We start from the raw sequence: 13,550 nt of genomic DNA on the forward strand, positions 1-13,550 counted from the left end.
TGTAGAACTTGTGTGGAGGAGACTGGGGAGATGCACAAACACCTATGCTTACCCCATAACCCTCCCTATGGACACTCACAAGCCCCATCCCTTTCCCATACCAACAGAACCCCACTCCAGTCACAGCTAGACCATCACCCACCAGAGAATCTACAGCCACCTACAAAACCCCATTTTCTGGAGAGCACACGTGGATTGCAAGAAAAAAAGTGAAAAGCCAAAGCCTACCCACTATCAGGGTCCAATTCCCTTCAAATGGTGAAGGCAACATGCATACAAGAGGAGCTGCCAGGATGAATCACAGAAAGGAGGCAGAAGTCAGAATTAAGGTTTTGTTCTTTTTTTCTTTTTTTATTATATATATAAAAAAAAAAACTATTTCGGAAGAAGTCCAAATGCAATGGAATATAAACTGGCACCATCTAAGATACCTAAGTGTAAAATCCCGGAACGTTTGAACCCCCTGGCATGAGCTGGGAGGTGCCAGGGCTGGCCGGGAGGGACAGGTGGCCTCTCCCTTCTCCTAGCCCCCATCACAGCAGGCAGCCCAAGAGCCAGGACACAACAGTGACATCAACGGTCTCTGTAAAACCATTCAGATTTAGAAACTAAGAACATTATGAAAAAAAAAAAAATCTAAAACTTTTTTTCCTTTATCAAAAGCCCTGCTTTAGTGACATGCTAGCCCCGCTGGAAAGGTAAAACACCCACAGCTCTGTCCAGAATGTGGTTAAGTTGACCGGTCAACTCCTAGTTCAGGACACCTTCCTCCTGTTGATCTAACACGCTCATAAGCGTGTCACGGCTGCTTGCGTTAGTGATAAATGCTTCTGCAGGCTTCCCCGGTCTGGGAACTGCCTCCTGCAAACTCCGCTCCATGCTGAAACAACTCTGACTCTTCTCCACCGAGCTCTCCAAGCTCACCCTCGGTCCCACCTGGAGGCCCTCTGACAGCATCCTCAGGAGCTCTGCCTGCTCTAGCTGTGCAAGTCATTGGAACATCATCTCTTTTTTTTTTTTTTAAAAAAAAAATACCAACCCACTTTCATATATATATTTTGTTGTTCATTTTATATTTAAATAGAAAAATACTACTTCACTCTGTGTTACGAGCCAGAGACCAGTTGACTTCCAGTGACAGAACCAGGAGTTCTCCCCAATGCTTCTATGCTGAGCTCAATGCCAGAAGATTCCCAGAAACCTCAGAGTGGCCAGAGGGTGAAGATCTCTCCATCACACCATACAGGCAGGAGCACAGGGGGCCCATCGCAGCTCCCACCTTCCCTTCTCCACAGAAGGGCACCAACCTTAGAGAACCATTAGCCTGCAGAGAGCCAGCGATGGGGCTAACACCCCAAATTTGACTCTTGGGGGAGTCAGCTCTAGTTTTAAGCTTTCCACTTGCCTACTCGCTTTTTGTATGTGCAGTCTGTCCCTGGAAGCCACTGGATCCCATCAGATGTACGCATGAATTAGACAAAAAATAAAACAGTGGTTAAAAGTTCTCTAACACCCTCTCCTCCTCTTGTCTTCTGAAGAGTCAATGACAAACAGACATTGATAAAACTAAATTTGCCTTCCTCCCCACCTCAAGACAACAAGAGTTACTGAGACACAAAACGTGTTATCTTGTACCCTCAGGATTACATCTAGAAGGGAAGTTTAGGGGTGCGGGAAGTGTGGGGGGAAGGCGGTGTTTGTGGGCGCAGTCTGCTTAGTTCTTGTACTCAAAAGGCTCGTCTCCAGTTTCATTGAGGAGACATGTGCGGACAAGGGCCTCTGTCACAGCGTAAGGATCACAGTTGGCGGAGGGCCGGCGGTCCTCAAAGTAGCCCTTCTTCTCGTGGCCCACATTCCTGGGAATGCGGATGCTGGCGCCGCGGTTGGCCACACCAGCAGAGAACTCGTGGATGTTGGAGGTCTCATGGAAACCCGTCAGGCGCCTGGCATTGTCCAGCCCCCCTTTGGGGTCATAGGCACGGATGTGGTACTGGTGACGCTTGCTCAGCTTCTCAATGGCCTCTTCAATGTGCCTGCAAATGGAGCAAGGAAGAGGGGAACACACAGTGAGGTATGACCATCCAAGTGACAGCAGATTCATTGCTGTCCTCAAGCCACTTCATGATGAAGCCTATGCCCTACAACCCACTTTTCTGATCATCTCAACACAGGGCTTGTCTCCACTCCTACTTCTGACCCAGGCTGGTTCTTGGAAAAGGATCCCCATGGCCTCAAAAGGTCCCTCGGGAGTGCTGCGTGTGGGACAACACCAGTTTGACCCACGGCCAAATCCCACAGACACATTGCCCTGGGGAACCTGCTCTCAGAGAGGAGATTCCTTAACACAGAAGTTTCTATTTGGGAAGCTCACATGGTCACAGGTTGGCTCATTATCTCAGGGCATCACTAAGATTAAGGCAAGAAAACACAGCTGCCAGGAGGAATCCCTTCACAGGGCTCCACTGCAACCCAGTGCTGTAAGGTCCCTGCCTGCACATCAGCACATCAGTCCCATATGGGAACTCTGGTTTTACATTTCCAGCATCTTCTTGTTTAAGAAAACATGGCATTTGCTTCCACAGCCTGGCCTAGACAGAAGCAAATGGTCCTTCTCTTTTATCATGGTTATAAACAAAAAAAAGGCCTATGCTGAGCAAGTCAGTTTGTTTGCAGAATTGGCAGATCAAGAGCTGGACAGCCTGTTAGAAATAACTGCATCCTGGCCACCTGTGCTTCTGTCAGCACTGATGGAGCTGTACTGCTGGCTGAATTTCCCACCCAGCATCAAGAAGGGAGTGTATCATTATAAAAAAAAAAAAAAAAAAAAAATCCAGAAGAAAGGTTCAAACATAACGCCAAGCACCAGAGTGACATCTCCCATGTGGTCAAAAGCTCTGCAAAAAGCTCGCTGCTGCCAAGCAAGTCCAGCCTGCTGCCTAGCAAACAGATACTACTGGCCCATCTCAAAAAACTTACTTGAGACCTCCATCTTCCCTCATGTTCTTGGTGCTGAAGTTGGTGTGACAGCCAGCACCGTTCCAGTTCCCAGGGATGGGTTTGGGATCGAAGGACACAATGACACCAAAGTCTTCGCACACCCGATGGAGGATGAAGCGTGCAATCCAGAGGTGATCCCCCATCTCAATCCCTTCGCATGGTCCCACCTGGAACTCCCACTACAAGGAGAAGGAGTGACTGGCTCAGTGGTGCAGAGACACTCGCAGTGAGACACTTCCCACCCCCTTATGTTCTGATTGTTGATAAAACTACACGGCTCAGAGCCAAAAGCTCCCGCTGCCTGGGATTCTTCTGTACTGTCTCATTCCACGAGGCACTTAAAACAATTTACCTGGGCTGGCATCACTTCTGCATTGGTTCCTCCAATTTTCACGCCAGCATAAAGGCACGCTCGGTAGTGGGCCTCCACAATGTCTCTGCCATAGGCTTTGTCTGCCCCTACCCCGCAGTAGTACGGACCTGCAACAGCACAGGTGAACAGCAAGGGGAACATGAGTTTCCAGGAGGAAAAAGGCTTAAATTCACGAAGACCAAGCACACACAGGGAAGAACTCTCCAAAGGCTTGGGATGCGTGGAAAAGCCCCAAAATCTGTTTTTCATGGACGCACTAGCAGAGCAGAGCACTGACACAAAGCAAGTCCCTCTGAAAGTCTGAGCTTGTGGTCTGTCATGCTGGGCAAGAGTTTAAGTCACCTGCAGACTAACAAACCAAGCAGCAAATTTAGATGTGACCAATCTTCATCTTAGCCCTTCTGTAACAATCTTAATTTCATAGCTTAGTTTTTGGCAATATCCTGCTTGCTATTGTCCACCTTGAATCTTTCAGCTCGCCTGAAGCATTTAAGCTGCATCACACGGATTACAGTTCAAACACGGCATCAAGGACTCCTGACTTGGTCCAGCACAGACTCCTGAGAGGTTACCTTGGGGTCCAGGGAAACCGTTGGAAGGCCAGCCAAATGGATGTCCATCTGTTCCCAGAAGAGTGTACTCTTGCTCCATCCCAAACCAGGGGTGCTGGTTGGACACCATATCCATAATCCGCCTGCAGGTGTGTCGGAGATTTGTCTCTAAAATGGAAAAGCAACACAAGACTTATTAGCATCTCCACCTCCATTCCCCATTTCCACTTTATTTACAGTTTGCATCCCAGCAGCGTTGGTGAAGAATCCTAGGACCAGCCCTTTCTCCACCACCAGCACTTTGTTTGCCTTTTAGTTTCAGGGCAGGGATTATTTCTGTCTCATGCATGATGCTAAGGGCATGAACAGCCTTTGGATAGGTCTCCCTCTCCTCTCCCCAGAAACACCACCTCCACCAGGAGAAGGTCCATTCACCTGCAGACTGGCGGTTGTATTTGAAGACCTCGCAGAGAACTAGTTTATTGGGATCCTTGCGAAAAGGGTCCCGAAACATGGCAGCAGGTCGCAGGTACATGTCACTGTTGGAGCCTTCAGCCTGGAAGGTGCTGGAGCCGTCGAAATTCCACTCGGGGAGATCTGGAGTGGAAAGAGGAACGAGCCACAGTGACCCAGGGCCCCCGCTCACCAGGAGGATAGGCTCCCTGCCGCCCTCCAGTATTACAGAGGTGAAGACGCTTATAGAGAACAGGCCTACAATAGGTTTAATCCCAGCTCAGCCGATTTTGTTCCAAATGGGGGAAACAAAAAAAAAAACAAACCCACCAAACAAAACAAAACAAGCAAAAAACAGGGGAGTGCAACTCCCCAGCCACCCTGGGAAACACAAGGAGCTGGGCTGCTGGCCAAGACCAAGTGAACCAAGCAGCACCGAGGATGTTTCCCATGTCGCAACAACCACCAAGACGAGCAGAGCACCCAGTCTCTTCGCAGGGGTGGCTAGGCAAGCTGGGAGAGGGTAGAGCATGAGATATCTTCAAGCTGTAGGAATGAAGGGAGCCATGAAATACCTTCATCGCTGTGGCATGGCCCAGAGAAGGTGGGAAAGCAAATCACATATAGGTGGAGTCTCATACGGAGGAGGAGGAGGAGTATGGCCAGCTTGGCCCCCTCACCCACCCCTCCTGGCTGTGCACTGCCCTCCAGGTCAAAGCACAGCAGGAGCAGCAGTGAACTCCACCCGGGCAATGTTATCTCCTCCATATCCTGGGGGGAAAGTGGGAGGATGGGAAGCACAAAGATTTCGAAGGAGCTGTGCCAACTACTCCCTTAGAGGGAAAAGGGGAAAGGAGAGGGGAAAAAAATAAAAATAAAATAAAGATATAATTCTGCTCAGTCACACACACAGTATTTTCATTTCATAACTGTCTCCAGCCAGCACCATGGCAACCTGGGGAAAATCCTAATGCTATTATTGTGTAAGCTGGGACTGTTTGTTCTGAGGGACACAAGCTCTTAATTACACCGGATAGCTCCATTCTTTCCCCTCTACTTTCTTCTGCCAAACTACTTCCGGCCAAAACGAGTACTTGAGAGTCAATGGGCTGCCGAGCCCCTGCCAACAGCCCCCAGCCCCTGCCAACAGCCCCCTCCACTGCAGGGGCAGTGCCAGGGACCAGCTCCCAACCCCAGGCATCATTGAAAGGCCACATCTGGAGAGCTGGGAACATCCCCCCGGGGTATCTGGGGAAGAAGGTAACTGGGAGGGGGTGAGGAGCGGTGTCTTCCCCAAACACCATCCTTCTGCATTGAAAAGGGAGAAACGGCATCCTTTCTCCAGAGCAGCCAAGTGCAGCTGCTTCCTCCACCCAGCGAGGGGCTGCGAATCCTGCACCTGCCCTCTCACCTTCAAGGCTCTTGGGCTCGTGGTCCAGCGTGCGGGTTTTGCAGCGGAGGTGCTCCCCTGTCCCATCGATCCAGATGTACATGGCCTGGACCTTCTCTCCCTGCGGCAGCTTCATGTACATGTGCTTGATGGCTTTGCTCAGGTGGGAGCTCGCTGAGGTGGCCATGGCTGCAGACCGGACGAGGGGGTTCCTGCAGGGAGGATACAAAAACCAACCCCAACCGTGAGCCCTTCCCTGCGCTCCCAGATTTTTCACCCCCCAGCCAGGGACGAGCCTGAGACAGCTCGGCCACAGGGCTAGCTGCCGTCTCCAGCGGTCCCATGCCATTCTGCAGGCAGGAAACCCAGTGGCTCAGGCAGCCGCAGGCAGCTAGGAAAGCCCTGCTCCAGAAGCGATGCCTTCAAAGCGTCCCATTAATACCCAAACTCCCACCCACGTCCTGCCAATAAACTAGGTCTTATCTACCAAGCAACAGCCTTCAAAAGTGCTCCTCAGCCTTGTGCGAACTTTTCACCTCCACACTCACCAGCGCTCCGGAGCAAGGCTAATGCGCAGGAAAGCTTAGCCGGAGCTTTCTTAATACACTTGCTTCAGCGAGGAGGGCTTGCCCGCCCCAGCTGCCTTCTCAGATCAGCTGGTCTGAAGTTATACAAGCCTCGTCTAGGGCAGGAGGCATCGCAAAAGAAAGCAACGGGCAACGCAAACAACCCCCGAGCAACCCTGGCAGCAGCCTCCAGGCAGCGATGGGGAGGCTGAAGGGGCTCTGGTCCCAGGCGGCGAGAGCTGCAGCATCCCCGCAAGCCCAACAGAGCCTGGAGCTGGGCTCCCAGGGACAGCCAGCCCACGTGTGTCAGGACCACGGCAGCCGGGGTCCACGCGCGTTTGCAGGCGCTCGGAAACGCAAACAATTTGGAAATTTGAAGGGACGTGGAAAGTCACTCCAACACCCCAACCCCCTGCTCGGGCTGCCGGACAATCCCGCCCCAGCCCACCCTGCTGTGGCGGGGCTTCTCTGCGCTGGCCGCGGGGCTCCGCTCGCCCCGGGGGGCTCCCACCGGCTCCGCTCCAGTGCGGGAAGCGGCACCACGCGTACCTCTCCCGGCAGGGAGGAAGCCACCCGTATTTAAGCAAGCAGCTGAAGAGCCTCTGAAGAAAAAAACTGCAAAAAGCATCTGTTTTCAAGAGAAAACTCGAGCTGCCTCTCCACCTCCCCCCCCAAAAAAAAAAAAAAAGGGAAACAGCAACCTTCCCCTAGAAGATCCCTCCGCCGGCTGCCAAACAGCCGCCGGGGAGCCCCGGTTCCGGCACAAGGCGGGGCTGCGGCGGGGAAGGCGCGGGTGGCGGCCGGCCGCGGGCACCCCCCCTCCCCCGCGGGGCCGTTACCTGGGCTCGGCGGCGGCGGGCGCGGGACTCCCACGCTCGGCTCCCGGGGCCGCGCCCGCCGCCGCTTTATGGCGCCGCAGCGCCGGCCCCGCCGCACTGATTGGGCAGCGGCGGCCGGGCCGGGGCAGGCCGGGGCCGCGGCGGGGGGGACGAGGGGCCGCCGCCCCGCCCTCTCCTCCGGCGGCAGCGGCGCGGCCGGGCTGCCCCTGCCCCCCGTCCCTGGGAAGGGGGGGGCGGGGGGAAGTCCCCCGCTTCGCCCCGCAGCGCGGGAGGGGGGGCAGAAAGCAGAGCGACGGGGGGAGGTGTTGGGGCCTTTCTGCAACTCTCCCGGCCCGAAAAAATGACCCCTCATCTCACATAGTTCTGGGAAAGCGGCGGCGGGAGCGGATCCAGGGCTTTCCGCGGCGTTTACATTAGCGGCTGCTTTTGCATAACTCACAGGGATGGAAATCGGCCGCCCTGGGTAAACAGGGCAGCGGGGAAAGAGAGGGAGGAACTTGGAGGCCCCCCAAGCCCTGGGCCCAGGCTCTGGCTTGGTGCACATGTTTGGGGGTGGGGGACCAGGCAGTGCCTGCTCAATGCCCCGCTTTGCCCCTTGGAGCAGGTAACGGGCTCCAGCACCGGGATTTGCAGCCAAGACCCTGGCTCCAGGGCACAGGATCGGTCACTGTCACACGAGGGAGGAGAAACCCCCAGCCCCACCGTGGGTGTGGGAGCACCCACTTCAGAGGCACCCGAGTGACAAGGGGCACCCAGGAAACTGCAGGCACTACCCAGTGTTTTTCCACCCCGGCAGCTCACTCGCTATACCATCCCCGCTCCTGCTCAGCCCTCTGCACCTCCCAGGCCGGACCCAAGGGGCTGGAGAGAGACGCCAGCACTAGCAAAAAGAGCTGCCACCTGTGTGGTACCAGGCCAAACACACGCCACCCACCCGCCTGCCTCGGGATGACAGGATCCTGGGCTGCCCCGTGCCAGCCTCGGGGGGGTGGCACCAAAATTAATTGCTATCCCTCCAGAAGCTGGACCCTCCTGACTATCACAGCCGCCCTGCTGAAGACACAGCCTCTCTACAGCCAGTCTGGGGGGAAAGTGGCCAGGGAGAGCTAGATCCTCAGCCAGGAGGAGGTGGAAGTGCTGGCTAAGGCCTCACCTTGATTTATTGCCCATGTCAAGAACTGGGTCCCCACCCTCCCTCCAGGGACAAACCAGCTCATTCTTTACCACAACCTTGCAGCAGCTATAAGTGTGTATTTGTCCCCCGAGGCCGTCCAGGTCCAAGGTGAAATTCAGGTGCTTTTCACCTCCTCACATTGCTTGGGCAAGGCAAAGCCACCAAGCATTACAAGAGAAACTGCCTTCCCCCAATACCCCAGTTCCCGCACGCTATGTATAGAGCAAAGGTTTCAACACAGAAACAAATACTGTGTTTTACCCATAGAAATTAGCTCAGGATCTCATATTCAGACCAAGCTTGGCTGTGGTCACCTCAATCTAACAGCTCAGCTGAAGAAAGAGGAGCCGGTGCCGAGACCCAGTCAGGCGAGGGGAGACCCAAAATAGCTTCCATGCAGGGGAGCTGACAAGCCCCAGGCAATGTAAAGCCATGCCCAAGCCTTTTCCCTAGGTTTGCAGAGAGGGTTTGTTTAATTGGGACACTGACAGCTCCGATAGCTCTCAGTTCTTGGAAATGTGCTTGCTACCTGCAAATTTCCCAGAAACTTTGGCCACCAGAGGTGGCTGCAAACAAGCCCAGGGTGTTTACATGTGGAAGTCCCTGCGGCGTGGGGGGACCCTCATGCCATCCGAGCCTCGGGGCCGGGCAGCTGCTCTTTCCCCCCGCTGAACTCCAAGCAACCCCGAAGGGAAGCGGGGAGCAAAGGCAGCTTGCAATGTAAACATCTCCTCTCCATCCAATAAACGCCTGCCGGCTAGCAAACCCCTGCCTGGGAGAGACCCCCGGCGCGGGCAAGGGTTTCGCGGCTGGGGTGGGAGGACGTCGCTGCCTGCCCCGGGGGGGGTTGGTGGCAGTCCCGTGCCCGTGCCCTCTCCCTGCACAACATGTTTACGAGCCAGCGGAGACGAGGCGGGCGCTGCAGCCGCGGGGCCAGCGCCCTCTCCCGGGAAGCCGGCGGGGGGAGAAGCGTCCCTTGGCCGTCCCGCAGGGCTCACGGCAGCTTGTTTACCGCCTGCCTTCCCCTCCTCCCCTTGCAGGCTGCCGGGGTTTTTTTGGGAAACACGGCTCAGCCTGCGCCTTCGCCCAGCTGCGTGCTCCAGTGACCCTTATTGTCGCCAGCGTTCAACGAGACAAAAACCTCATCGGGGAGCTGGGGAAGGCACGATGCCAACAGGTGACACCTCCCAGGAGGGGATTTAAATCAGCCTTCAAAGGGCCCCGCTCTACATGCGCAGGGAGCCCGCCAGAGACAATGCGCTGCGCCAGGGGCGAGTCCCAACTGGCACATGTTTTTCTTTCTTCCTCCTATTAATTCGTGGGAACACCTTTATTCGCCTGCCCCGGCGCTTCCCTCCGGCACAGTTTATATCCTGCGAGAATTGCCAGGGTTGGAAAGCGCCTGGTGAGCTGGGGGGGTTGGTCAGGGCTGGACTTTGCAGCCTTCTGCCTCCAAGGCGGCAATGCAAACCCAGCAGGGATGGCACACAGCGAGGTCCTCGGTCTCTGCAGGAGAGGTCTAGGGACCAGGACGGTCAAGTCTCTCACGATTAGTATGAGACGTGCCCGCTGTTATGTTTGCCCGGTCCTGGCATCTCTTTTTCTGACCCCAGCCAGGAGCCAAGCAGCAGCAAGGCACCTATGGCTTCCCTCCCCACCATGCCTTGCTGGGGCTGCTGTGACCCATCCCTGTCCTTATGTCCCCCTCATCCCTGTCCTCATGTCCCCCTCATCCCTGTCCTCATGTCCCCAACTGCCCTGGGCAGTTTGCTTTTGCCACAGGGGCCTTGCACCCCCACCTGGCTGCTGGGAGCCCCTGAAAGTGTAGGCTCATGAATTTGGGAATGCGTTAAAATGCAGAAATGTCACACCACAGGGAGAAAAAAAAAAGGGGGGGGGGAGTGGAATTCAAGGGTTAAAAATGCAGGATATGAAACTTCTCTGTGGCTCAGGCCCTGGGGCAGGTGGCCACTGACTTTGCTCCTGCAGTGCTGGGACTATTTCCCAGCTCCCTAGGGCCATCTTGAAGGGTGGCCCCTCACTGCAGGCCCTGCAGTTCGAGAGCTGGCCACCCCTGGGATCTCAACCCCAACAGGATGCAGACCTGGTCCACTAAGCCCAGATACTCATTTGCCTTTCACCAGCACTAAAAAACCCCTATTCTTAAATAGAAATTAATAATTTTTTTTTTTAAACAGAGATATCACATAGGAAGAAGGAACGGTCCATTTTGTTGTGACCAGTTAGATCCTAGGAGGAGGCCTGACGCACCCAAAATGCCCCAGCCTCCAGCAGTGGCACAGCTGGGAGGGAGGAGGGACAAGCATCTCTCCTCTTCCCGTGCCCAACATCTAAGACGTTCCCAAATTCAGATACACCATTTTCAGACCCATCTAGGAAAGCGCTGTGGGCTGTGAGGCCCTGCATAAGGAACTGAAACGCACCCAAGTGAGATCAGACATGGGCTGGGATGTCCTGATGGTGCATCACCTCCATCTCTGCCCACCTCTGGGCACAGCTGCCTCTGCTTGGACCCGCCACAGCATGCCCACTGCCACTGGGACCTGGGCTCCGGAGGGACTCACGGGGCTGGAGGAACTGCAGATGCAGCCCCTTTTACCCATGACTAGCAGGGGCAGGAAAAATGAACTTAATGCCTCAGGGAGATGAGCAAGCGCTTAATTAACAAGTTGCCCCGATAAGACTCGAACAGCAGTCACCGACCGAGGACAGGGAGCTCGCTGCGGGGCGGGGGAAACGTCTGCGCCCTGGGGGACTGACCTTGTGCAAGCAGCGGTGGCCGACCGGTCTCCCCTGGAGCGCTGCGGGAGGCTGATGAAACCCCCCAAGGCAGGGAGGCGGTAGCTGCTCGCCCGATAAGTGAGCAAACATTGCACGCTCCGCAGCAGGCCCATGCTCCCTTTGAAGATGCTGCCAGGGTCAAGGGTAGCCGAGGGGTGGTGACCAGAGGGCTTTCGGAAGCAGAGCAGATTACCTGGGCTGTACAGAAGGGCAATTTAGGAAAGCCAATTAATAAATAAAAACGTGCAGAGGCACACGCAAAGAAAAAAAAAAAGCTCCCTCCCTAGACAGCTCAGCTGCAATACCCACCCATGACGCATTTAGGGGAAGAGGGGCCTTGGACTGCAGCAGCCAGGAAAACCTCGTGCAGACCCCCCTGGTTGCTTGCACCTGCCTCTCCACCCCTTTCTCAGCCACCTTGGTGCTGGTCGCCGTGCCTGATGCCCACCTTGCCACCCCTCACAGGAAACCATGGCATTGCTTCGTCCCCGAGCAGCCCCCTTCCCTGGCTCCCCCCAGAGAGGGCTCTTTGCAGAAGGGGCATCACCGCTGCCAGCTCCGGGCCAGTTGGGCAGCAACCCCGGCAGGCAGCACCTACCTCTCGCCGGCTCTGCCCTGCACACGTGCAGACCTTGCGCAGAGGCCGAGCGTCTTCAGCGAGCAGGAGCCACTGTGGAGAAGCACGTGCTGGCCTTCAAAAGCGACCAGGGGAAGCTGGAAGATGAGAACGTCAGGGGCAGGCGGGATTTGAGACCTAGAAATTGCTTGGCTCAGTTTGCTCTGTATAAGGGTGGAGAATATCCCAGGGAGTGCTCAGCGCATGCTTTTCCCTGCAGTTGGAAATTGGTCACAGTATGCATTGGCAGGGTTGGTTTTTTGGTTTGGTTTTTTTTTTTTGTCTTTTTATTAGCGCTGTTCATGCTGCTAAATGCAGTCCCAGCTAGGTCAGGGCTGTGTTAGCTGTGGCTGGCAGATTAATTTCAGCCTAATACACTTCACAGTTCCGTAAGTGAGAGTGCAGAAATCCTCAAAGCACTGCCCAAGTGGATTCAATGGTAGGATCCAGGCCCAACATTGTAAATTATAAAAGGCAACTGCAAAGTGCTGTTGTCCGTGCCTCTTCCTTATGGCTGAATTAGGTCCCCATCCTGCCACAGCACATGCTTAACCTGGACTGGTGAAGTCAACAGACCCAGCCACGCGTATAAGGTTACATGAGCGATTTCGCTTGAGCTGGAGAAGAGGCAAGCAAACGCAGAGCTTGCTGCAGGGGCTGTCAGGTGTAACGGGTCAGAGCCCAGTCTTCACCGTAAATCCCAAGCAAGGAGACTACAGACAGATGGCAATAGGCTCAAAAATACTTAATTCATGTAAGGAAATACCAGAGATGTCCTCGCTGAGCAAACAAGTCTTATGCACCCAGGAGACTGAGCATCACATTAAAAAAAAATCCTAATATATTCAAGAAAGGAATATTTAAAGCTGAACTGCCATACCTGAGACCTCAGACAATTCCAGTTTTAAGGTGCTATGGGCCCAAAAGGCTCAAACCCATTGCTGATGCAGTCTTTGAGGTGCCCTAAACTATTCATATGAGAACAGGCTGGGGCTGTATGCGGGACGGACGGACACCCAGTCTTGCCCCAAAAGCTCACTCTGGGTATATGGTACTTGTGCTAGAGGGAGAGCAGGTTTGTGCAGCAAGGTGCTTGCACCGCTCCCTCGTGCTAGAGTTTCCCATCTTGAAGGGGCTGTAGACCATCACCTGAGACCAAAAGGAATGCAGAGGTGTTTGGGGCTGCTGTGGGTCAGTGAGTACCGACCACAGCTGGGGAGGGAAACAACCCCCACCCGACCCACAGCACCAAAAGGGGCAGGCTGGGCTGCCTGGGGAGGCTGCAAACAGCCAGCAACCACAGGCATCAAGGCTGACCCCGTGGTCAGGCAGCCTTGGACTTCGCTGCTGTGGCGAGCTGTGCCAGCTGATGTTGGGCAAGGATAAGAAACCCAGCCCTGTCCCCTCTGCCACCCCGGGAATGTGAGGCTCTGCCACTGGCAGAGGCTGCTCCCTTCACAGGGGGATGGAGGACGTGAGTAATTCGGGCTTGGACAGAGAGGGAACGAAGCCCTTCTGACGTGTGTGGTGTTGCAACCCTGCCCTTATCTTTGTACAAAGAGTCCGGCCACTCTGTGTTCCTCTCCGAGCCCCCTTCTAAATCTGGGCTGTGCTCATGTGTCCATCTATTCTTTTAAGTCTCTTTTTTTTAAGCCTTTTTTTTTTTTCTTAATAGCCACACAGCTCACATGAGCTCCTTTTGCAAGGAGCCATTGTGACAAGATGAACAGATGTGCCCACGCACCCACGGCACAAACCCCGGGAAGCTGCAGCCGGGCTGAGTGGGGCT

The 13,550-nt window shown here is 54.9% G+C and overlaps 1 protein-coding gene across 1 annotated transcript; it reads right to left on the reverse strand.

Annotated features, from left to right (window-relative positions):
• Positions 1-361: 361 nt before the first annotated feature.
• Positions 362-7,314, reverse strand: GLUL (glutamate-ammonia ligase). The gene is made up of 7 exons (XM_075507979.1): positions 7,170-7,314; positions 5,786-5,976; positions 4,357-4,518; positions 3,943-4,089; positions 3,350-3,477; positions 2,977-3,176; positions 362-2,033 (listed from the first exon to the last, which is right to left on the reverse strand). Exons 2-7 carry the CDS (start codon positions 5,949-5,951, stop codon positions 1,715-1,717), a joined length of 1,122 nt encoding a protein of 373 aa, XP_075364094.1. The 5' UTR covers positions 5,952-5,976; positions 7,170-7,314; the 3' UTR covers positions 362-1,714.
• Positions 7,315-13,550: the final 6,236 nt, after the last annotated feature.

Source organism: Mycteria americana, chromosome 7 (genome assembly GCF_035582795.1).
Source record: "Mycteria americana isolate JAX WOST 10 ecotype Jacksonville Zoo and Gardens chromosome 7, USCA_MyAme_1.0, whole genome shotgun sequence".
Lineage (NCBI taxonomy): Eukaryota > Metazoa > Chordata > Aves > Ciconiiformes > Ciconiidae > Mycteria > Mycteria americana.